This window comes from Meriones unguiculatus, chromosome 7 (assembly GCF_030254825.1).
Source record: "Meriones unguiculatus strain TT.TT164.6M chromosome 7, Bangor_MerUng_6.1, whole genome shotgun sequence".
Lineage (NCBI taxonomy): Eukaryota > Metazoa > Chordata > Mammalia > Rodentia > Muridae > Meriones > Meriones unguiculatus.
This window is the reverse complement of record NC_083355.1, coordinates 48,167,217-48,193,983: the sequence shown is the minus strand read 5'-3', so window position 1 is coordinate 48,193,983 and position 26,767 is coordinate 48,167,217. Positions and strand designations below refer to the sequence as shown.

The 26,767-nt window shown below is 37.9% G+C and overlaps 2 protein-coding genes across 3 annotated transcripts in view; both read right to left on the bottom strand.

The window, feature by feature from the left end:
- Positions 1-26,767, bottom strand: part of LOC110543637 (olfactory receptor 10AG1-like) — a 186,092-nt gene that overhangs the window by 60,817 nt on the left and 98,508 nt on the right. The gene's annotated exons all lie outside the window — the stretch shown is intronic.
- LOC110543825 (olfactory receptor 10AG1-like) lies at positions 18,862-19,830 on the bottom strand. The gene has a single exon (XM_021630043.2). It carries the CDS (start codon positions 19,828-19,830, stop codon positions 18,862-18,864), a length of 969 nt encoding a protein of 322 aa, XP_021485718.2.

Below are 26,767 nucleotides of genomic sequence, written 5' to 3'. Positions count from 1 at the left end.
GACACATGTGGTACATACTCACTTATATGGACCTATAAGATATGATAAACATAATGAAATATATACACCTAAAGAAGATAAACAAGAAAGAAGACCCGGGGTAAGATGATCAGTCCTCACTTAGAAAGACAAATGGGATGGACATTGGATGTAGAAAACATTTAACAAGACAGGAGCCTACCACAAAGGGCCTCTGAAAGACTCTACCTAGCAGTGTATCAAAGCAGATACTAAGACTTATAACCAAATCTTCGGCAGAGTGCAGGAAATCATATGAAAGAAGGGGAGTTAGTATAATGTGGAGAGGATAGGAGCTCCACAAGGACCAAATATATCTGGGCACAGGGGTCTTATATGAGACAGTTTCTCCAACCAAGGACCATGTATGGATATAACCTAGAACCCCTGCTCGGATGTAGCTCCTGGTAGCTCAGTAATCAAGTGGGTTCCCCTAGTAAGGGAAACAGGGAATACTTCTGACATGAACTCAGTGGCTCTTTGACAACCCCACCTGACAATGGAGAAGCAGTCCTGTTAGGCCACAGAGAAGGACTTTGCAGCCAGTCCTGAAGATACCTGATAAAACAGGGTCAGATGACAGGGACAGAGGTCCTCCCCTATCAGTGGACTTGGAAAGGGGCAGGGAAGAGATGAGAGAGAGAGGGTTGGATTGGGAGGGAATGAGGGAGTGGGATACAGCTGGGATACAGTTAATAAAATGTAACTAATAATAAAAATAAAAAATAAAATAAAAGTGAAGAAATAGAAATTGTCATGCTGCTTTGTATTACCATTATCAAATGCAAAGAAGTCATCACTGTTTACAGATATGCTTAAATTTTTTCATGCATATTTCCTAAGTTTGCAAAACAAGACTTTTCTTTATTCATAAGAGTAAAGAGCTCCTACCTACCAGACCAATATACTGATGTTTCTGACTGGTGAATTTGTATTCAAACATTTTCTCCCATTTCATATTTTTTAGTACTAGTTCTCAATCTCATTTCAATCTCTAATATAAATTTTCATTACATGAAACATCTACTGTTATTTACATAAGTAATAAAGGTAAAAATTCTATGATTAAGTCATGCAGTTTAAGTAAAGTGTACATAATTTTTAATTTTTCCTGCTTTATTAATTTATAACTACTATTAACTAAACTACAAATAACAATATTATAATTTATCTTTGTATATGTGCATGAAGAGCCTAATTAAATATAGGTATTTGTTAATTTATAGCCTTTTAAAATTTTGGGGCAGGGGAAGTCACAGTAATTCTGCAAGATTCGCTTTGCTGACTTCAAATACCACCTCTTATTAAGTAAGAATATTGCCATATGCCCTAGGGATCAGCTTCCCCTGCATATCAATTTACCCATAATAAACCTTCTGTTTGGTAATCATTCTGGTTCACTTTTCAAAACTTTCTTCTTTGTATAGACAAAACCCTTTCTTCCCCACTCATCATTAGTCTAGCTAACTCACAGTTGTATGTGAGAGAGACAGAAAGACAGAGCAAGCACCTACGTGAACCCATGTATACACACATACATGCGTGAGATATAGAGAAAGATACAGATGAGAGAAAGTGACAGCGAAAAAAGAGAGAGGTAGAAAGTGTGCAACCTATGTACCCACATACTTGTGTGCATTTGTATGGTGTGCTTGTGGGTGTAAGTGTACGCTTACATAGCTAAGAAAATCTATAGTAATGAGCAGCAGGTACTTCATGGCCATATAAATTTATGAACCAAAAGTTAATAAACCATTTGATACATTTACAAATTCAAGTCTAGATAAACGTTTTTACATTGGAAACTTCCAGACATTACTTCCTTTAAAAAAAACTTCTTGAATAGGGTAGACTCTCAGAGTCATTTAGATTTGCATTTTCCTACTGACTAAGGACATTAAAATTTTAAAATATATATTTTATTTATTATTTATTACAATTTTTTCACTTTGTATCCTGGCTGTGGCCCCTTCCATGATCTCCTTCCAATCCCACACTCCCTCCCTTTTCTCCCCCTATTCCCCTCCTCTAGTGCACTGATAGGGGAGGTCTTCCTACCTCTATCTGACCCTAGCTTATCAGGTCTCATCAGGAATGGCTGCATTGTCTTCCTCTTGGCCTAGCAAGGCTACACCCCTCTCCTCCAAGGGAAGGTGATCAGAGAGCCAGCCACTGAGTTCATGCCAGAGACAGCACCTGATCCCCTTACTAGGGAACCGACTTTGGAGACTGAGTATATGGGTTACATCTGAGCAGGGCTTTTAGGTCCTCTCCATGCATTGTCCTTGGTTAGGGTATCAGTCTCTTTAGGGCCCCCAGGGATTAGTAGTTTTGGCTCTGCTGGTCTCTTTTTGGAGCTCCCACCCCCACTAGGTCTTTCTATCTTCTCCTTCTTTCATAAAATTCCATGAACTCTGCCCAAAGTTTGGCTATGAGTCTCAGCCTCTGCTTTGATATCGCAATCAATAGAGTCTTTCAGAGGCTATCTGTGGTAGGCTCCTGTCCTGTTCCCTGTCTTCTCCTGTTTCCGATGTCTATCGCATTTGCCTAATGAATGAAGATTGAGCAACTTCCCTAAGGTTTTTCTTGTTTAGCTTCTTTAGGACTACAGATTTTAGTATGTTTATCCTAAATTATATGTCTAATAAGCACTTATGAGTGAGTGTATACCATGTGTGTCTTTCTGCTTCTGCGTTACCTCACTCAAGATGATCTTTTCTAATTCCCACCATTTGCCAGCAAATTTCATAATTTCCTTGTTTGTAATTGCTGAGTACTATTCCATTGTGTAAATGCACCACAATTTCTGTATTCATTCCCCCATTGAGAAGCACTGAGAATGTTTCAAGGTTATGGCTATTATGAATAGAGCTGCTACGAACATAATTGGGCAAATGTCCTTATTGAATGATTTAGCATCTTTCAGATATATGCCTAGGAGTGATATTGCTGGATCTTGAGGTAGCATTTTTAAAAGATTTATTATTTATACAGTACTCTGCCTGCATGTATGCCTACACACTAGAAGAGGGTACCAGATCTAATTATAGATGGTAATGAGCCACAATCTGTTTGCTGGGAATTGAACTCAAAACCTTTAGAAGAACAGCAAGTGTTCTTAACTTCTGAGCCATCTCTGTAGCCCATCACTGAGCAATTTTTGTAGTCTTTCTGAATTTTATTTTATTTTTAATTTTTTTTATGTATTACAATTTACTCACTTTGTAAACCAGCTGTAGCTCCCTCCCTCATTCCTCCCAATCCCTCCCTCTTTCTTCTCCTCCATGCCCCTTCCCCAGTCCAATGATAGAGGAGATCTTCCTTCCCTTCCACCTGAACCTAGCTTATCACTCTCATCAGGACTGTTTGCATTGTCTTCCTCTGTGGCCTGGTAAGGCTGCACCTCCTGAGGGGGAGGTGATTGAAAAGACAGCTACTGAGTTCATGTCAGAGACAGACCCTGTTCCCATTACTAGGAAACCCACTTGAAGACTGAACAGCCATGAGCTACCTCTGTGCAGGGCTTCTAAATTATCTCCATGCATGGTTCTTGTTTGGAATATCAGTCTCAGAAATGACTTCTGTGCCCAGGTTTTTTGGTTATGTTATTCTCCATGTGGAGCTCCAGTCCCCTCCAGGTCTTTCTATCTCCCCCTTCTTTCCTAAGATTCCCTGCACTCTGCCCAGAGTTTGGCTGAGTCTCATCATCTGCTTTAATACCCTGCTGGGTAGAGTCTTTCAGAGGTCCTCTGTTGGTAGGCTCCTGTCTTGTTCCTTGTTTTCACCCTCTTCTGATTTCTATCCCATTTGTCTTTCTTAAAGATGGCATTTTACCCAAGGTCCTCCTTCTTGCTTAGCTTCTTTAAGTGTACAGATTTTAGTATGATTATCTATATTATATGTCTAACTTGTACAACCACTTTGGAAATCAATCTGTTGCTTTTTCTGATAATTAGGAATAGTGCTAACTCAAGATCCAGCTATACCACTCCTATTCCTATATCCAAAATATACTCAGGTATACAACGAGGACATTTGCTCAACCATGTTTGTAGCAGCTTTATTTGTAATTGCCAGAATCTGGAAACAACTCAGATGTCCCTCAATTGAGAAATGGTTACAGAAATTTACACAACATAATTCTACTCAGCAATTAAAAACAAGGAAATCATAAAATTTGCATGCAAATGGTGGGAACTAGAAAAGATCATCTTGAGTGAGGTATCTCAGAAAGACACACATTGTATATAAGTGGATATTAAACACTGAGTATTTTTAAGTGCTTCTCAGCCATTAGAGAGTCCTTTGTTGAGAACTCTCAGTTTATCTCTGTAGCTCATTATTTAATTAGATTATTTGTTTTGTTGGTGTCTATTTTTTAAATATTTTATATGTTTTGGATATTAGCCATCTTTCAGATGTAGGGTTGGTTAAAGTCTTTTCTCAGTCTATAGGCTGCTGTTTGGTTCTACAGACACTGTTCTTTGCTTTACAGACATTTTCAACTTCCTGAGGTCCCATTTATTAATTGCTTTTTTTAGAGCCTGAGCTGTTGGTGTTCTGTTCAGGAAGTTGTCTCCTCTACCAATGAGTACTAAGATATTCCCACTTTTTCTTCTATTACATTTAGTGTATCTGGTTTTATGTTTAAGTCTTAAATCCACTTAGAATTGAGTTTTGTTCAGGGTGAAAAGGATGGATTTTTTTGCATTCTTCTACATGCAGATATCCAGTTAGACATTCAACACCATTTCTTGAAGTTTCTAGGCATGCTACACATACGAGCATCTTGGTCTTCATGAGGGTCCCCTAGCAATTAGAGTGGGGCTAATGTGGACTCTGTTGCCCACTTTTGGATCACTTTCCCCTAGCTGGGCTGCCTTTCTGGGCCTCAGTAGAAGAGGATGCGATTAGTCCTGATGAGACTTGATGTGCTATGGATGGGTTGGTACAGGAATTGGGGGATGGGGGGAAGCTCCCTTTCCTGAGAAGGGGAAGGAAAATGGGAGAAGATTATGGGAGAGTGGGAGTAGAAGGAGAGAAGGAAAGGGGCTGCCATCAGGATGTAAATTGAATAAATAAATTAATTATTGAGAAAAATAATACGAAATTCATGAAAAAAAATAGGTGATCAGTGTGTTTTAGTTAGTGCCAACAGCAAAGACAAAACAATAAATTCAAAAACCAAGTTTAGAAGATATTTTTACTGAGAGGACCAAACCTACTATGAGGTAACCTTCTCTCTCTCTCCAAAGAGAAAGCCAACTCCAGTTAGAGTCAGGTAGCCCCCATGGGCACCAGCCAATCCCAATTGAAGTCATTTAGCCACAGTAGGAATTCTCCTAACACCTTGAAAAGAGCCTGCGAGCTCAAGTCAGTGTGGCCATTTTTATATGAACGGTCCACCACATATGCCGGCTGTCTCTGAAGAATAAGTGCTCTTTACTTTTACATACTATTTGAGTCTGGGGTCTTCCTTCATCGATTCTCAGGCCCTTACATTTGGGGGCTCATCCAAGACTTCTGGAGACCCCAAACCTAATAGTAAGGTATTTCCAGGGAAGAGTATCCTGTTCTCCGTCAGTGAATGTGGGTACACTTTTGTCTCCTTGTGTTTTTGTCTGGTGTGGAGGCACAATTTGTAGGCCTATGGAGATCTGGTAGATGTGTCAACTTTCTCCTGGTGAGGGGGTCAGGAGAATGCTCCAGACCCCCGTCAGGCAGAGCTGAGAGGCTCCACTCTGGTTCTGCTGATTGCAGTTCTGGCCTAAACTGTGAACAATCTGGACAGCCAGAGTGCTATTCTCTCACATTGCTGAAAATGAAGTGAGGTTCATTATCACCCCTGATCATCTTCCACAGAAAGACCCTCTCGTCCTCTGTGCCTAATGACCAGACTGTGTTTGCCAGCATTGACATTAAAACCACAGGAGCTCTTACTATTTCCCAGTTCTTACCTAAAATTCCGTTCTCCTGCCCAACAGTTGCCCATCCGGCTCAGCATCTGCTTTGATAATCTGAAGGGCAGAGGCTTTCAGAGGCCCTCTGTGGTAGGTTCCTAGGTTGTTTCCTGTTTTCTTCTTCTTCTGATGTCCATCCTCTTTGCCTTTCTGGATGGGGATTGGACGTTTTAGTTAGGGTCCTCTCTCTTGCTTAGTTTCTTTAGATGCACAGGTTTTAGAGAGCTGCGGAATGTTATGCCTTAAAGATGGAGCTGCTTTCCGCCTTCCACCTTCCCGATGGTGAGTGCTCTCTGTCACAAACAACTCCACATTTGGCTAAGGCCGAGGATCTGGCTTGCTTCCATGTATGTGGACCTATCTGCATTGCCCCCGTGGCATGCCTGGGTTGGCTACCCAGAGGCTATTTAAGCTGTGGGCTGGCTTTCCCCGGGGTCCGAGGATTGTTCAATGTTCCTGAATAAACTGCATTGAAAAAAAAAAAAAAAAACCACAGGAGCCTGGGACAACTATCTAGGCAGTAGACTATGACTGACTAGTAATCACTGTCATTTTGATTAATATATAGATTCATATTGGTGGAATTTTTCTTTCTAAGGTCTCTGATCACATTGACACTAAGTTAATGGGAGTTTGACATCTAGAGAACAATTAGCTCCTTACTCCAAGGTAATCCACCATGTTAGAATTCTACTACTAGATCCTAGATCTCTTACTTAAGAAGGCAAACAAGTTTTCCATATCACAGACTTCATGTTAAAATATAAATAGGTCTCAGATATAATTTTTACTATTTCTTTAGCTAAAGAAAGGTGAGTGTTCAGAGAAGTCTCATCTATGTCTTATGGTGAATAGAAGAAAGGCCTAAGGAAACATAAGTTTACTTTGTGAGTATCTAAGAAAACATTTGAGGGTCTACAAAGGTGTTTTTAGGGAGGTAAATGAAAGTTATATATATTGGGGGGTTTAAGAAGTTATTTTAAGGTATATAACTGCAAGTTGTAGAACTATAAGAAGATGGTTTTAGACCTCATGAAACTCAAAAGCTTCTATAACGTAAAGGACACAGTCGCCAGAACAAAACTGCCTTCAGATTGGAAAAAGATCTTCACCAATCCTGTATCTGACAGAGGGCTAATATCCAGAATATCTAAAGAACTCAAAAAGTTAATCAGCAAAAAAATCAAGTAATCCAATTAATAAATGTGGTACAGAGCTAAACAGAAGAATATCGAATGGCAAAGAAACACTTAAAGAAATGTCCAACATCCTTAGTGATCAGGGAAATGCAAATCAAAACCAAGAGCCTCATGCTCTGGTTAGTTTGGTGATTTAGAGATTCCAGTTTCTCCCAGCATGCCCAAAGCAGGGGGAGATTTCTGCCTGGCAAGTATCTATTTGTTGAAACACAAAATGGATGTTGCATTTTGAATTGATTGGCTATAAGAAAGTTCCCAAACCATTAATGATCTGGTGTTCCTCCCTAGGGGGATGGGCCAGTTTTCTAGAAACTGTATAACTAGTAGGCAGGGAAAGAATGCAATAAGGGAGTTCTTCCCAGAAGGTGTGACATTTCTCCACCCAGCTAAACTTAGTTCAGCCTGTACTTTCAACTTTAATATAATAGCCACTGATTTTTAATCTTTTGGTCTCTCAGCAGCTTTATTTGTAATAGCCAAAAGCAGGAAACAACCCAGATGCCCCTCAGTTGAGGAATGAATACAGAAATTGTGGTACATTTACACAATGGAATACGACTCAGCAATTAAAGACAAAGAAATCGTAAAATTTGCAGGCAAATAGTGGGATCTAGAAAAGATCATCCTGATTGAGGTATCTCAGAAGCAGAAAGATACACAGGGTATATACCCACTCATAAGTGGCTATTAGACTAAATACTAAAATCTGTACACCTAAAGAAGCTAACCAAGAAGGAGGACTCTGGGTAAGATAATCAATCCTCATTCAGAAGGGGAAAGAAGATGGACATCAGAAGAGGGAGAAAACAGGGAACAGGACACGAGCCTACCACAGAGGGCCTCTGAAAGACTTTACCCTGCAAAGTATCAAAGCAGATGCTGAGACTCATAGCCAAACTTTGGGCAGAGTGCAGGGAATCTCATGAAAGAAGTGGGAGATAGAAAGACCTGGAGGGGATAGGAGCTCCACAAAGAGAGCAACAGAACCAACAAATCTCGACACAGGGGTGTTTTCTGAGACTGATACTCCAAACATGGACTCCAATTCATGGAGATAACCTAGAACCCCTGCACAGATGTAGCCCATGGCAATTCAGTCTCCAAGTGGGTTCTCTATTAATGGGAACAGGACTGTCTCTAACATAAACTGATTGGCCTGCTCTTTGATCACTTCCCTCTCGGGAGTGCAGCCTTACCAGGCCATAGAAGAAGACAATGAAGCCACTCCTGAAGAGGCCTGATAGACTAGGGTCAGATGGAAGGGGAGGAGCATGGCTGGGAAAGAGGGAAGATGGGGTGGGTGGGATGGGAAGAGGGCGGGAACTGCAGGTGGAACACAAAGGGAATAAAATGTAATTAATAAAAATAAAAATAAAATATTACAAAATGGGAAGTATTTCAGACTTCTCTCCCCCTCTATGCTATTGGTATACACATGTTGTTATAAAATTTCAAAAGTTAACATTGATCAATGGAATTCTATAATAATAATAATAATAATCTGATGGAGCACAAGCTGTTTTGTATTTAGTCACAGGTGAAGATTTTAATTTCCCTTTGGTTGTCCTCTAGCATTCAAACTTGTGCTTCTCATCATGCTAAAAACATCTCTGTCCAGTATGTATATCTAACCCTCTGAACTGAGAAGAATATGTTCATGCTTTTTAATTCAAAGCTATAGCTTTTACTAGGTCTCATAGGCATGGGTCTATTCTTGTGGCCTTACAAACGCCTGTTAACTGCTTATTCTAAAATATGCATCTCTATGCAACTGTAATACTAATATACTTCCTTTGGTAAACTAAAATTTATATGAGCTTTAGGAAATCAAAAAGTCATAAGACCAGGATTTGTCTGCCACAGCTCAAACCAACCTTAGATGAACACATCTGCCTGTTCTTGAAAAGCCTTCTTCCGACAGGTAACCACACCTTAATGTCAGCTGGAAATAATTACAGAGGAGAATATGTCATCTAGTGTTGCCCTAACATGCTTAAATGCTAAGTCAGAAAGGACTCTTTGCCATAGGGACAAATAGGTTTCTATAATGACAATTGACATACCAAAATATAATAGACAAAAACATCATCAAAAATTTGATTTAGGTACATAAAGACAGGGAAGAATGAGACGAGCAAACCTAATATGAGGTAATCCTCTGTCTCTCCAAAGGGAGAGCCAATCTCAATCCGAGTCATGTAGCCTCCATGGGCACCAGCCAATCCCAAATGGAGTCATTTAGCTACAGCAGGAATTCCCCTAAAGCCTTGAAAAGAGTCTGCGAGCTCACTTTGGGGTGACCATTTTGTATAAATGGTTAACCCCTGCAAGCTGGATGTCTCTGAAGAAAAAACCCTCTTTGCTTTTATATACTATTTGAGACTAGGATTTCCCTTCAGCGACTCTCAAAACCTTGGATTACCACCTCTACTCAGAGGAAGTAATAAGTCTCACAGACTATATATAATGTTCACAAGTAGCTGTAAAGACAAGAGAATGATGTTTCTATAATCATGAAATAGAGACCAAATCATACTGTTTACATATTCTACCAAATGAATGTCCTTAGTTAAAAACAGAAAGTGCTTAGACTAAAATATAATATACGAAATAATAAAATATTTTAAAGAGGACAATCCCCTTCACAATTTTAAAGACCTGGTTACTCAAAATAACTGTTTTCATAAAAACAAAAGTGATGATACCTTCAAAAATATCCTAATAATGCTCAGTATATTATGCCAAAGTCAGAAATTTATGAGAAGATACTCATTATACAAGCGTCAACAAGAATAATTCAAAAATAATGAAAGATCTAAATGTATATAATTTAATATAATGAAAGATCCATAAACGCACGCGCACGCATGCACACACACACACACACACATACACACACACACACAAGCAGTATATGATACTCAATGGAAAAGAAAAGATTTCCTCCACTATCAGTGGACTGGGGAATGGGCATGGGAGGAGATGAGGGAAGGAGGAAGGGTGGGGCTACAGCTGGGATACAAAGTGAATAAATTGTAATGAGCAGACATGGGGTAAGATGATCAATCCTCGTTTAGAAAGACAGATGGGATGTGCATTGAACGTATGACAGGAGTCTACTGAGCGCATCTGAAAGACTCTAACTAGCAGTGTTTTCAAAGCAAAGACTCATCACCAAACCTTTGGCAGAGTACAGGGAATCATAAGAAAGAAGGGGAGTTAGTCTGATGGGGAAAGGATAGGAGCTCCACAAGGACCAAATATATCTGGGCACAGGGTCTTTTCTGAGACTGACATTCAACCAAGGACCATGTATGGATATAACCTAGAACCTCCGCTCAGATGTAGCCTGTGGTAGCTCAGTAACCAATTGGTTTCCCAAAGTGAGGGGAACAAGGACTATTTCTAACAGGAACTCAATGACTGGCTCTTTGGTCTCCCCACCCCCGAAGGGAGGAGCAGTCCTGTTAGGCCACAGAGGAGGGCTTTGCAGCCAGTCCTGAAGATACCTGATAAAACAGGATCAGATGAATGGGGAGGAGGTCCCCCCTATCAGTGGACTTGGAAAGGGGCACGGTGGAGATGAGGGAGGGAGGGAGGGACTGGGAGGGAATGAGGGATCAGGACACGGCTGGGATACAGAGTTAATAAAATGTAACTGATAAAAAAAATAATAAATAAAAAAAATGGGGAACAGAAAAAAAGGGGGGGAGGTGTCCCATGGCTGATAAAAAAAAAGAAAGAAAGAAATTAAAAAATAAAATAGAAAATAAAAATGTCAAAATTTTTACCTATTAAAATGTAAGGACTAACTGAATACTAATTGAATAGTAGTAGGTATTTAAAATAGATAATAAGATATGTGAATCTTTTTCATTACTATGAGTTTTACATATTTCAAAACCTCAACAATTTGATAAATAGCTGTCACAAAATTATCCAACAAGTGTAAGAAAGTCTGTTGAAGAGTTTGTTTTCCAAAATGAATTTTACAACATGAAATTTTTTTCGAACTACAACATAATATATAATGAGATAGGGCAAAAGCCGTCACATTAAAGCTGGGCAGGATGAACAAACAAAAGGAAAAGAGCTTAAGAGAACACAAAATTGGGTATAAACTCGTTTGCACACTGAGAAGTTCCACGAAAAGACTAAATTGAAAGCTATAATGTGCAGGAAGAGGACCTACTTCCTTTAGGGATAGTGTGTGTGTGCGTGTGTGTGTGTGCTGTTTCCATATGACCCTTTAAGACATGTGAAAAATTGTTTTTGAATTTTGATGGTGATTGCTTTAAATCCATAGATTGCTTTTGATAGCATAGCCATTTTTATGGTTAATCCTACTCATCCATTATCATAGGAAATCCTTCCCTTTTTTGTGTCATAAATTTATTTTTTATATGAATTACAATTTATTCACTTTGTATCCCAGCTGTTGTCCCCTCCCTCCTGCCCTCCCAATCCCACCTGCCATTCCCCTTCTTCACCCATGCCCCTCCCAAGTCCACTGATAGGGGATGTCTTCCTCTCCTTCCTTCTGATCCTAGTCTATCAGGTCTCTTCAGGACTGGCTGCAATGTCCTACTCTGTGGCCTGGCAAGGCTGCTCTCCCTTGGGAGGGGGTTGTCAAAGAGCCTACCACTGAGTTCATGTAAGACATGAAGATTTTATCATGCAAATTTTCACTTGCTTGGTTAGAGTTACCTCAGATTTTTTTATATTCTTTGAGACTATTGTGAAAGGTGCGGTTTCTCTGATTTTTTTTTTCTGCCCAGGCTACTGATTTTTGTGAGTTATATTTGTATCCATATACTTTGCTGAAAATGTTTATAAACAGAATCAGTTCCTCTGTGGAATCTTTTGTGTCACTTTACATACTATTTGAAAATAAAGAGACTTTGACATTTTCCTGTCCAATTTTTATCCCCTTTATCTTCTTAATCTGCTTCATTGCTTTGGGTAAGACATCAAGAGCTATATGGCATAGGTATTGCAAAAGTAAATAACTTGTCTTGTTTCTGACTTTAGTAGAATAGCTTTGAGTTTCTCTCCATTTAAGTTAATACTGGCTATAGACTTGCTGCAAACTTATTATGGTTAAGTATGTCCCTTGTATCAATAAACTCTCCAGAACTTTTATCATGACAGTGCTGGATTTTGACAAAGGCCGTTTTAGCATCCAATGATATGTTTATTTGTTTTTGTTTGTTAGCTTGTTCTTTTAGTTTGTTTATATGATGAATTACATTTATTGATTTTCTTATATTGAACTATCCCTATGGTCATGTGGATCTATGGTCATGGTGGATAATCTTGATGCTGAATTCTCTGATTTGATTAGCAAGTATTTTATTGACTATATCTGCATTAATATTTATAATGGAAATTGTTCTGTAATTTGCTTTCATTGTTGGATCTGTCATTTATGTTTCAAAGTAACTGACTTCAGAAAATGGATTTGGCAATGTTTCTTTTATTTCTGTTTTGTGATATAATTTGAGAAGTATGTATTAGCTTTCTTTTGAAAGCATAGTGAAATCTGTTCCCTGCTTTTTTTTTTCTTTTTGGTTGGAAGAATTTTAATTCCTACTCCTATTTCGTTGGGGGTTATAAGTCTATTATTTAAATTTTATATCTGGTCTTGATTTAAATTTGGTAAGTGGCAAGCATTGATAAAAATATCCGTTTCTTTTAGATTTTCCAATTTGATGGAATTAAAAAAATAATGTCCATATGATCTTCTACATTTTCTTGGGTTTTGATATTATGTATACCTTTTCGTTCATGATTTTATTAATTTAGATATTTTTCATCACCTTTTAGTTAATTTGAATATGCTTTTGTATGTCATGTTGATTTTTCTCAAGGAAAAAACTTTTTGTTTCACTAATTATTATTTTCTTTCTTCTTTTTATTGATTTCAGCCCTAATTTTTTAATTTCTTATTTTCTACTTCTGTTGAGTGTGATTATTTTTCTTTTATTCTAAAACCTTCTTATTTGTCTTAAGTTGTTACTGTGATATTGCTCCATCTTTTTTGTAGGCATTTAATGCTATGAACTTGCCTGTTAGAAGTGCTATCATTGTGTCCGATAGGTTTGAGCATGTTGTTTATTCATTTTCATTTGATTTTATAATACTTTTTAAAATTTTATTTACTTTTGTACTAATTTCTTAATTTCTGTTGTGATACATTTTTAAAATTTTATTACAGAGTTGTTCAATTTTCTTGAGCTTGTAAACTTTCTGTTGTTGATATCAAGTTTTAATCACGGTTATCTGTTGGATGCAGGTAGTTATTTTAACTTTTGAGTACCTGCTGAGACTTTGTCTGTGCCTGAGTATGGGTTAATTTTGTAAAAATTCCATAGTATACAGGGAAGACGGTATATGCTTTTGGTTTGGGAGAAATGTTCTATAAATACCTGTATGTCCATTTGGTTTATAGCGTCAGTTAGCTCCAACATTTTTATTTTGTTTTTGTCTGGATGAGCTGTCTACTGGTAAGAGTTTGGTACTCCCGTTATCAATATGGATACCAATACATAATTTAAGATGAAGTAGTGGTTTTTGTTTTGTTTTGTTTTACAAACTTGAGTGCCCTTGGTTTGAAGCAAAAATGCTAAGAATTGAAATGTAACCTTGGTGTGATTTTCCTTTGATGTGTATATAGTTCTCTTCTGTATAGTTTTTGTTTGAAGTCCATTTTGTTATATATTAAAATGGTTGTACCAGCTTGCTTCTTAAGTCCATTTGCTTGGAATAATTTTTATCCAGAGATAATGTCTATTTTTTATGATAAAGTGTGTTTCTTGTTTTCACCAAAAGGATGGGTGCTGTTTTCCCATTCATCCTCTTAGTCTGTGTTTTTTTTATTGGAGAATTGGTACCAGTGGTATTAAGAGATAGCAGTTACTATTGTTTGTTTATTCTTGTTATTTTTGTTGTTGGTGGTGGTGGGTGTATGTTTTCTTTTCATGTTTCAGTTTAAGATTATTTATTTCCTCTGTTTTCATGGTTGTAGTTAGCCTTTTTACTTTGAAATTTTCCTTTTAAACCTTTCTATATTGTCATATTTGTAGATAAATATCACTTAAATTTCTTTTTATGGTTGGTGTTAATTTTTATTGTTTTTGTTTGTTTGTTTGTTTGTTTTTGCTATAGTAGTCTGGGATTACATCTGTGGTCTTTTAGAATCTTCAGGATACCTGTCCAGACCCTTCTGGCTTTCACAGTCTCCATTGAAAAATCAAGTGTAGTTATAATGCATCTACGTATATATGTAGATGCTTCTGGCTTTCACAGTCTCCATTGAAAAATCAAGTGTAGTTATAATGCATCTACGTATATATGTGATTTGATATTTTTGAAGCTTTTAATATTCTTTTTATTGTTCTATATATTTAGTAGTTTAATTGGTATATGCTGAGGAGATTATCTTTACTGGCCCAGTCTATTTGGTGTTCTGTATGTTGCTTGAATCTTTATAGGCATCTTTGTCTTTAGGTTCAAGAAATGTTTTCTATTTTGTTGAAAATATTTTCTCAGCCTTTTGGCTGGTTTTCTTCTTTTTAGTCTATTTCTATTACTATTATTATTATTTACAGTTTATTCACTTTGCATCCCAGCTATAGCCTCCTTCCTCGTCTCCTCCCTATCCCACCTTCCCTCCATCATCTCCTCCCATGCCCTACCCCAAGTCGACTGATAGGGGAGATTCTCCTCCCCTTCCCTTTGACCCTAGCCTATCAGTCTCATCAAGACTATCTGCATTATCGTCCTCTGTGGCCTGGTAAGGCTACTCCTCCATCAGGGGGAGGTGATCAAAGAGCCAGCCACTGAGTTCATATCAGAGACAGCCTCTGTTCCCATTAGTAAGGAACCCACATGGAGGTTGTGTTGCCATGGGCTACATCTGTGCATAGATTCTAGGTTATCTCCATGCATGGTCCTTGGTTGGAGTATCGGTCTCAGAAAAGACCCCTGTGCCCAGGTTTTTGGGTTCTGTTGCTCTCCTTGTGGAGCTCCTGTCCCCTCCAGGTCTTTCTATCTCCCCTTTTTTCATAAGATACCCTGCTCTCTGCCCAAAGTTTGGCCTTGAGTCTCAGCATCTGCTTTGACATCTTGCTGGGTAGAGTCTTTCAAAGGCCCTCTGTGGTAGACTTCTGTCCTGTTCCCTGTTTTTTCCCTCTTCCAATGTCTGTCCTGATCTCCTTTCAGAGTGAGGATTGATCATCTTACCCAGGGTCCTCCTTCTTGCTTAGCTTCTTTAGGTGTACAGATTTTAGTATGTTTATCCTATATTATATGTCTAATATCCACTTGTAAGTGAGTATATACCAAGCGTTTCTTTCTGCTTCTGGGATACCTCACTCAGATCTTTTCTAGATCCCACCATTTTCTGCCAATTTCATGATTTCTTTGTTTTTAATTGCTGAGTAATATATTCTATTGAGTAAACGTCTCACAATTTCTGTATGCATTCCTCAGTTGAGGGACATCTGGGCTGTTTCCAGATGCTAGTTCTTACAAATAAAGCAAGTGACAGAGGGCTAATATCCAGGATATATAAAGACTCAGAAGTTAAACAGCAACAAATCAAGTAATTCTATTTTAAAAAGGGGTACATTCTAAACAGAGAATTCTTAATTGAGGAATATTGAATAGCAGAGAAACATTTAAAGAAATGCTCAACATCCTTAGTAATCAGGGAAAAGCAAATCAAAATGACCCTGAGATTTCATCTTACACCCATCAGAATGGCTAAGATCACAAACTCAAGTAAGAACACATGCTGGAGAGGAAGTGAGTGTCCTAGTAAGGGGAACAGGGACTGTCTCTGACATGAACCCAGTGGCTGGTTCTTTGATCACTTCCCCTTGAGGGGAGAACAGTCTTGCCAGGCCACAGAGGAAGACAATGCAGTCAGTCCTGGTGAGACCTGATAATTAGGGAGGACCTCCCCTCTCAGTGGACTTGGAGAAGGGCGTGGGAGGAGATGAGAGAGGAAGAGTGGTATTGGGAGGGAATGAGGGAAGAGGCTACAGCTGGGATACAAAGTAAATAAGTTGTAATTAATATAAAAAAGAAAAAAGAATTATGTATTCATACTACTATTACAAACTGTGTGCATAAATCAACTGGTTATTAAACAGTTTGTTTCTGCTTTGATAACAATTTCACTTTATAAAAAAATCATAATGATGTATTTTGTTTCTTTTGGGGATGTTTCCTAGGGTCATATGCTAAATGAGTCAAAATATCCAAAGGCATCTGGAAGAGTCCAGAGGAGAAAGGACATGACCAAGACTGTCTGTGACAGAAGCAAGAATAGCCTTCTTTTGATTTTTCTGAAGTTGTACTTCCATATATTTCTGTCTTAAACATTTTCTGACTCAAATATGTGTTAACTAATTTTGTTCCTCTTTCATGATATATAATAACACAAAGCACAGTTTGTTTTAAATTCTGCTACTTTAATATAAGTAGAATTTCCTTACAAGGTATTTACTATAAACAATGTACTATTTACATCTGCATCTTTTTGAACTCTGTCTAATACACCTATATACATTTCCATAATGTACATGATTCTATACGATAGATTCAAGTAAAACAACAGAATAAGTTGTAATATGTTTTAGACAAGATTTTTTTGTATCAGTAAATGTTCTTTAGAAATTGCATATCAGTAGTATGTATACATCAAAATTCGTTTGGATTTGAGGGAGTTTGCCAAATTATAATGGATTTATCGTTATTTTAGTAAAAATATTTTTCATATTGAGCTCATGAAGGTTACATGCATTATATTTGAAAATGTTCATTCTCTACACTTAATTTTGAGTTACAAATGTCCTATAGTTATATTGAAGGAAAACTATATGAATGAGGTGACACATTATCTAATGTTCCTTTTTTCTTGCTTAATTTATTGATTCATTTATTTAGTTTTTTAAGCAATGTATTCTATATACCATACTGTCCACCAACACACAATATAGTTTCAAACCTGTTCTTTATTTCTTGATCCCATGCCTTAACCATTTGGGGGATGGAATGATAGCTTTGCTAACAAATCTTTCTTTTAGACCCTCTATTTTATATCTTATGTTACATCAAATGTTGACACATATTTCTCTATATTAAGTATGAATAGAGTACTGAAAGAGCAATGTCTTTTTTTTTCTATTTTGTATCTTTTTTTTTCAATTGTGCCATTAGCTGGATGATTCTAGGTTGAGTACTTGATGACCTAAGATGTTTGTTTCCTACCAATTTAACTCTACCCCATGGTTTGAAACTGTCTTTACCTTAACAAATTCACCAGTTTTTTTTTTCAAGAGCACATTATTCCTTGTTGTTTATGGCAGAGGAGAAGAGGTAGCAGAAGGAGAGGAAGCTGGAGAAAAAAGACTCTCCATGAGGCAAGATGGCCAGTGAGCATGTACTGATGGATCACAAGGCACCCAGGAGTCACCACATTAGCAAATGACAGGCCTCATGTGTGGTTTGAGGACAGTAGGATTAGAATAGCCCAGAATGCGTCCACCATCATTCCTACAGCAGAATAATAAATCGCAGTCTGTCTGTGTCAGTCATTGGGGAACTAGCTGGTTAAAGAAAACTACTGCCAAAATAATTTTCTGTATTAATTAACACAAAAAGAATAATTATTTATTCTACCAAATCAACAAGAGTTTGAGAAGTGAATTGCCACCCAGAAATATACACAGCACAAATGCATGCATTAAACACATTTTATATAATTATTTGATCATTTTATACAATATATTTTTATCATATTCAGCACTTAACTCTTCCTCTAACTTCTTAAAGATCTATTCCTATTTTATGCTCTGTCATCAACTTAGCAACCTTTAATTTTTAAGCCCATGAAGCCAAATTTGTGCTTCTTGTAACAGGACCATCTACTGCAGCTTGGGTAAAACCATCTGGGTCCCTACACTATTAGAGACACTTGGTTTTAAGCATCTTCCCTTGGGTCCTCCACTAAGGACCATGCCATGCATGGTGATAACCTTTACCTCCATTGGCTGCTCAATTTCCAAGTGGGTTCTCTAGTAATGGATACAGGGTTATTTCTGACTTGAACTCAGTGGCAGGCTTTCTGATCACCTCCCCCTGGGGGGGAGGGGAGGTCAGCCTTGTCAGGCCATAGAGGAAGATGATGCAGCCAGCCTTGATGATAAGTTAGGGTCAGATAAAAGGGGAGAAGGTCCTCCCCAATCAGGGAACTAGGGAAAGGGTATAGGGGGAGAAGAGGAAGGGTGGGTGGGACTGAGAGGAGATGAGGGAGGGGGTTGCAGTGGGAATACAAAGTGAATAAATTGTAATAAATATATAAATAAAATTAAATTTAAAATAAAAAGAAAACTGTTTTTTATCTGTCTAATAACATATCAATTGCAAATAAGCTCCTCATGGGGGAAGCTCATTATGCCCTACTCCCTGGTGCTTCAATGTTGACTCCAAAAAGGAAAGATTGTTTTAATTTTTTTCTGTGTTACCATAGGGTCCCTTAATGAAACTTAGTCCAACACAGGTCACTTGACATGAAGTACAATAATTGAATAATGCAGAAATAAAGTTGACAATTCTGCTGTGCTCTACCTACATGTAAAACATACAAAAATATTTTTATAATTTTAAGTGTTCCCCTATGTTAATAACTTAGTTTGTAATTTTCTCAGTGATACCATGATGTCCTTATTCCTCAGTGTATATATAATAGGATTCAACAGTGGGATCAAAATAGTGTAGAAAAGAGACAGCAACTTTCCCAAGCTTTCTGATTGATATGCTTTTGGTTGCACATATGTGATAGTAGCTGTTCCATAGAATAAAACCACAACTATCAGATGAGATGAGCAGGTGGAGAAGGCTTTAGATCTTCCTCCAGCTGATGACAGTTTCAGAATGTTCCAAATAATCTTGCCATAGGAGACAATGGTCAGCAGAAATGGAACCATGATAAACACCACTGAAGCAATATAGATTGCTAAATCATTCACAAATGTGTCTCCACAAGCAAGTTTCAGTAGAGGGGGAATATCACAGAAAAAGTGATTAATTTCATTAGATCCACAATAACACAAAGAGAAAATTTGGTAAGTTTGTCCAGTTACAACTGGAATGATACAAATCCAGCAAGCAGCCACTAGCTGCACACAGAGCTTCTTGCTCATGACCAAGGGATAGTGCAGAGGATTGCAGATCGCCACATAACGGTCATAGGCCATGACTGTCAGGAGGAGGAACTCCATGCCTCCAAGCATAATGACGAAACAGAGTTGTACAGCACAGGACAACAATGAAATAGTCCCTTTTTCGGTACATAGGTCCATAAGCATCCTTGGGATGGTGACTGTTACATAGCAGATTTCCACAAAAGAGAAGTTGCTAAGGAAAAAGTACATAGGGGTCTGCAGAGCATGGTCAATTCTTGTTATTAGTATTATAATGCTGTTGCAGATCAGAATAGACAAATATATGAACAAAAATATCCCAAACAGCATCCACTGGAGATGGGGGACATCAGAAAATCCTAAGAGAAAAAATTCTGTGCTTGTAGTATTTGAATTTTCTGTTTTAATTTGCTCTTCATGTGTAGATGAAACAAATTCCATATGTTTGCTGAATTTGCTTCTTCAAGTCCACCTTTTTTATATTCGCTTGATGAGATGAGTGGACATATTTATATGTTTTTTAAACAGTCAGTTACCATAAATTTGCCTTTTAACTAAGCATGAGATTTTCAATATTAAAAAAGGACTGGTTTGTGACTAAAATGTACCCATGGCATGAGATATATTTTACTAGATTCAACTACATTTCAGCAATGTTTTGAGGTGCATGCATTGTAGGGAAATTATATCTTTGCATTTTTGAGTTAAAAGTGAGATTTTATTATAAACTTAAAAAATATTTTGTGTTTCTATATTACATTCTTCATTTTTATCAAAACAAAAAGCACAGATTTTATTTTCAGGTTTTTTTAAAAATTCTTTTTCAAAAGAAGTTTTCAGTCTTTTATTGCAAAATCCACAGGCTATGATGCTGGACACCTAGAGAGATGGTTCCATGGTTAGATTTTCACAGCTTTCAGCCTGCAGCTTGCCAGCTTGAAAAGCAAGAGTCCCATCCCCATAAATCCAAGTAAATGCAATATGGGTGTGGAAGCCTTTCTATGAATCATCTGCCAAAGACGGAGACAGGATCTACATCAAGCTGCCAGCTCCCTGAATCTGGGTTTGATCCTGAAATCATGCTTCAACAAGATAAGTAGAATAATAATTTGGAGTTATTCATGATAACAAAACCTCATCTCTATAGATATGCAACCCATAGACATAGAAAAAATAAAGAAAGAACAACAACCAAAACTAAGAAAAGAAAAAATACAACAAATATATTAAAATGAGAAATGAATAGACTTAGCAGATCTTAAAGCAGATTATTTCTAACAAGAAATAAGAGGAGCCTTATTATATTGTTCTGCATAATCCATCACTTGTAATTATAGTAAATAAAAATACTAGAAACTTCTTTAAATTTCTCTTTTAACAGTACTTTCATCTTCCCCTTGTCAAGTCAGATTTCTCTGTTATATTATCCACTTGTAGCATATGTGTGTTTTGTCTATTTTCCTTTCCTTGGGGTTTATGGTAAAACTGAACCTTACAACACACCCAATTCACTGACTGTCTTGGCCATTGTCCAACATACATGAATGTAAGCAAAATAATTAACAAAATAAAGTAAAACTCTCATTTTTCTTAGTTGTTTTATGTAATTGAAAGATACAAACACTAGCTTGACAAATGTCGTGACACTTCCTAAACGTTTGTTCTCTACCATCGCAGGACAAGTACTTATGTATTTCCTATCCTGGTGTAACTCTGTACCTTCTAGTCTCTGGACTCACCCAGTAATGTCTCTGTATTACGACGTTGTGGTGGAAGGATTTACAATTCAGCAGTTAAGAGCACTGGCTGCTTTTCTGGAGGACCTGTGTTTCATTCTTAGCACTTACATGGTGTCTCACAAACAACTGTCATGTTAATTTTGGGGGATCTGATGTCCTCTTCTGGCCTGCAGAGACACTATGCATGGATGTGGTATGCAGACATACATGCAGGAAAATCATTCAAACACATAAAACATAATAAAAGAAAAATTAAAATAGCACATTGATAAGTATGATGACATGCTCTTGTGTTTTTGAATTCCCTCTGTGCCCACTTTCAGTAGTATGAAATCAATTATTTTACCAATAGAATCATTATCATAATTTCACAAATATCTAATTTCATAGTAGGGAGAACATAGTAGGGAGAACAGAGGAAAGTGAGATTACTTAGAGGATAGCTCAATTTAGACTGAGATCTTAGACATCTCTGGTATTTTCAGAGAATCTTGACACTGAAGTTCAGGCAGATCCTTCCGGTAAGAAAAGCCAGATGATTATGGTGTAGGCCTTTAGTCCCAACACTGGGAGGCAGAGGCAGGCAGTTATCTGTGAGTTGGAGGCCAGCCTGGTCTACAAAGTGAGTTCAGTACAGCCAAGGCTACACAGAGAAACCCTGTCTCAGAAGGAGGAGGAGGAGGAGGAGGAGGAGGAGGAGGAGGAGGAGGAGGAGGAGGAGGAGGAGGAGGAGGAAGAGGAGGAGGAGAAGGAGGAGGAGGAGGAGGAGGAGGAGGAGGAGGAGGAGGAGGAGGAGGAGGAGGAGGAGGAGAAGAAGAAGAAGAAGAAGAAGAAGAAGAAGAAGAAGAAGAAGAAGAAGAAGAAGAAGAAGAAGAAGAAGAAGAAGAAGAAGAAGAAGAAGAAGAAGACTTCAGGCTTACCTCTACATGTCCACATAAAATAGTCTGTGAAATCTAATGAAAATAAAAATTTTATCTTCAGTGTTTTATATGCTCTTGTTTTCCTCAGGTAGCCACAGATTTGACTGTAATTATTTTGGTTTTAGATGTGAATTGCTATTAAATAAGGGCAGTAAAACCCCAGGGAGTGTTTCTCTTGTGTATCAATTTAATTTCAAGAGACTATTTATAATGAGTTTCTGAGAAAATCAAATTAATCAAATTTTTTTTGTCTATTGTCAAATTATTTGGATACTTTTATGTTATTTACTATAGGTTTTTACATTTCCACTATTTGGATCTAGAAATCACAAATATTCTTCATGAATTACACAACGCTTTCTGCTGCTGCATTATGATGTTACATTTTATGTACACAAACACCTTTTAGTAATTTCCCAAATTTTCCCATCTTCTATTCATGTTATAAAACATGTTTAAGCAGTCAAGAGTGGTTGTACATGACTTTAATTTCAGTACTTAGGGTGCTGATGCAGAAGGAGCTCTGTGATTTTGAGGAAAGCCTTGTCTTTAAAGCAAGTTCTCGGACAACCAGGCTTTTATACAAAAACCTTGTTGAAAATAAAACAAAACAAAACTATTTGAGTATCACCTACCTTTGTACTGAATTGTCTATGACACCACCTGTTGAGTTTATATTGCTTTTTGTTCTGATTTAGTTGGTATAATGAATTTAGTTACTAATAAACATTTTTCAATCTCAAATACAAAACTATTTCAGAGTATTCTCCTTGTGAAATTTTCTAGCACATATAACAAAACAGTACACTTCGTTATTATCAAAATTCACAGTCTATACAATGAGCCATATTCCTCTCTCCTGTATATATATATTACATATGCTTATACATTAGCTTTGTTTTAATGCAATAATGCTTAAGGATGAATTCCAAAGGCTGGAAACAGGGTTCAGTGGAAGAAAACCTTGCACCATGAATTTGAAGGCCTGAATTGTTATCTCCAGTACTCATGTCAGAAAGCCCCAATGGCTAGAGCAAGCTGCCTGTGATCCAAGAGCTGGGGTGTTAGAGAAAGGGCATCCCGGAATGAGCTGATTTGCTAGACAAGCTGAAACAACTACCTCTTGGTAAAGGGAAAGATCCTGCCTCAGCAAATAACGTGGTGAGTGATGGAGGAAAACACCTGGCTGTCAATATAGGCTTCCACTCAGAAAGGTGCAAATGTGCAGATACATGCACTGACATATGTACCCACATGTATGCCAAAATGTATACAAATACCAAGCACACACATACAAAATTGCAAAAGGATTTTTTTGATATTTTTTTAATTTTTTATTAATTACACTTTATTCATTTTGTATCCCCCCATAAGCCCCTCCCTCCTCTCCTTTCTGATCTTAGTCTATCAGTTCTCATCAAAAGTGGCTGTATTGTCCTCTACTATGGCCTGGTAAGGCTGCTCCCCCCCAGGGGGAGGTGATCAAAGAGCAGGCCAATCAGATTATGTCAGAGGCAGTCCCTTTCACATTACTATGTAACCCAATTGGACTCTGAACTGCCCTGGACTACATCTGTGCAGGGGTTCTGGGTTATCTCCATGAATAGTCCTTGGTTGGAGTATGAGTCTCTGGGAAGTTCCCTGTGTTCAAATTTTCTTGTTCTGTTGCTCTCTTTGTGGAGACCCTGTCCTCTCCAGCTCTTACTATTTCCCAGTTCTTACCTAAAATTCCATTCACTCTGCCCAACAGTTGCCCATCAGGCTCAGCATCTGCTTTGATAGTCTGAAGGGCAGAGGCTTTCAGAGGCCCTCTGTGGTAGGTTCCTAGGTTGTTTCCTGTTTTCTTCTTCTTCTGATGTCCATCCTCTTTGCCTTTCCGGATGGGGATTGGACATTTTAGTTAGGGCCCTCTCTCTTGCTTAGTTTCTTTAGAGGCACAGGTTTTAGTGGGTTTGTCCTATGTTGTATGTCTATATGAGTGAGTATATACCATGTGTGTCTTTTTGCTTCTGGGACAACTCACTCAGGATGATCCTTTCCAGATCCCACCATTTACCTGCAAATTTCATGATTTCCTTATTTTTCATTGCTGAGTAATATTCCATTGTGTAGATGTACCACAATTTCTGCATCGATTCTTCAGTTGAGGGGCATCTGGGTTGTTTCCAGCTTCTGGCTATTACAAATAAAGCTGCTACAAACATGATTGAGCAAATGTCATTTTTGTGTACTTGAGCCTCTTTTGGATATATGCCCAGGAGTGGTATGGCTGGATCTTGAGGAAGCGCTATTCCTAGTTGTCTAAGAAAGCGCCAGATTGATTTCCAGAGTGGTTGTATAAGTTTACATTCCCACCAGCAGTGGAGAAGGGTTCCCCTTTCTCCACAACCTCTCCAGCATGTGTTGTCACTTGAGTTTTTGATCTTGGCCATTCTGATGGGTGTAAGGTGAAATCTCAGGGTTGTTTTGATTTGCATTTCCCTAATGGCTAGTGAGGTTGAGCATTTCTTTAAGTGCTTCTCTGCCATTCGGTATTCCTCTACAGAGAATTCTCTGTTTAGCTCTGTTCCCCATTTTTTAAGTGGATTACTTGGTTTGCTGCTTTTCAGCTTCTTTAGTTCTTTATATATACTGGATATGAGTCCTCTGTCAGATAAAGGGTTGGTGAAGATTCTTTCCCAATCTGTAGGCAGTCACTTTGTTTTGATGACGGTGTCCTTTGCTTTACAGAAGCTTTTCAGTTTCATGAGATTCCATTTATTGATTGTTGCTCTTAGAGCCTGTGCTATTGGTGTTCTGTTCAGGAAGTTTTCCCCTGTACCAATGAGTTCTAGGGTATTCCCCACTTTTTTTTTTTCTAGCCGATTTAATGTGTCTGGTTTTATGTTGAGGTCTTTGATCCACTTGGACTTCAGTTTTGTGCAGGGTGATAAGTTTGGATCTATTTTCATTTTTCTACATGTAGACATCCAGTTGGACCAGCACCATTTGTTGAAGATGCTATCTTTTGTCCATTGTATGGTTTTGGCGTCTTTGTCAAAGATCAGGTGTCCATAAGTGTGTGGGTTTATTTCTGGGTGCTCTGTTCGGTTCCATTGATCCACCATTCTGTTTCTATGCCAGTACCATGCAGTTTTTAAAACTGTTGCTCTATAGTACAACTTAAGATCAGGGATGGAGATACCTCCGGAAGATCTTTTATTGTAGAGGAATGTTTTAGCAATTCTGGGTTTCTTGTTATTCCATAAGAAGTTGAGAATTTTTCTTTCCAGGTCTGTAAAGAATTGTGTTGGTAATTTGATGGGAATTGCATTGAATCTGTAGATGGCTTTTGGTAAGATGGCCATTTTTACTATATTAATCCTGCCAAGCCATGAGCATGGGAGATCTTTCCATCTTCTCATATCTTCTTCTAATTCTTTCTTCAGAGACTTGAATTTTTTTTCATACAAGTCTTTGACTTCCTTGGTTAGGGTTACTTCGAGGTACCTTATGTTATCTGTGGCTATTGTGAAGGGTATTGTTTCCCTAATTTCTTTCTCAGCCCTTTTGTCTTTTGTATACAGGAGGGCTACTGATTTTTTTGAGTTAATTTTGTATCCAGCCACTTTGCTGAAGGTGTTTATCAGCTGTAAGAGTTCCCTGGTAGAGTTTTTGGGTTCACTCATGTATACTATCATATCATCTGCAAATAGTGATAATTTGACTTCTTCCATTCCAATTTCTATCCCCTTGATCTTCTTTAACTGTCTTATTGCTCTAGCAAGGACTTCCAGCACTATGTTGAAGAGATATGGAGAGAGTGGGCAGCCTTCTCTTGTCCCTGATTTCAGTGGGATTGCTTTAAGTTTTTCTCCGTTCAGTTTGATGTTGGCTATAGGCTTGCTGTATATCGCCTTTACTATGTTTAGATATGTGCCTTGTATCCCTGATTGCTCCAATACTTTAAACATGAATGGATGTTGGATTTTGTCAAATGCTTTTTCAGCATCTAGGGAGATTATCATGTGGTTTTTTTTCTTTCAGTTTGTTAATATGGTGGATCACATTGATGGATTTCTGTATATTGAACCACCCCTGCATACCTGGGATGAAGCCTACTTCGTCATGGTGGATGATATCTTTGATGTGTTCTTGTATTCGGTTTGCAAGTATTTTGTTGAGTATTTTTGCGTCAATGTTCATAAGGGAGATTGCCCTGAAGTTCTCTTTTTTTGTTGGGTCTTTGTGAGGTTTAGGTACCAAGGTGACTGTGGCTTCATAGAATGAGTTTGGTAATGTTCCTTCTGTTTCTATTTTGTGGAATAGTTTGACGAGAATTGGAGTTAGCTCTTTTTTGGATGTCTGGTAGAATTCTGCACCGAAACCATCAGGTTCTGGGCTTTATTTGGATGGAAGATTTTCGATGACTGCTTATATTTCCTTGGGGGATATAGGACTATATAAATGATTTGCCTGGTCCTGATTTAGCTTTGGTAAGTGGAATTGATCAAGAAAATTGTCCATTTCATCTAGATTTTCTAATTCTGTTGCTTATAGACTTTTGAAATAAGTCCTATTTATTGTTTGGATTTGCTCAGTGTCTGTAGTTATGTCCCCTTTTCACTTCTGATTTTGTTTATTTGGATGGTGTCTCTCTGCTTTTTAGTTAGCCTGGCTAAGGGTTTGTCGATCTTGTTGATTTTCTCAAAGAACCAGCTCTTGGTTTCATTGATTCTT

Excerpts from the sequence above, each read along its gene's own strand:
- LOC110543825 (XM_021630043.2), bottom strand. The coding sequence starts at position 19,830 with ATGGAATTTGTTTCATCTACACATGAAGAGCAAATTAAAACAGAAAAT.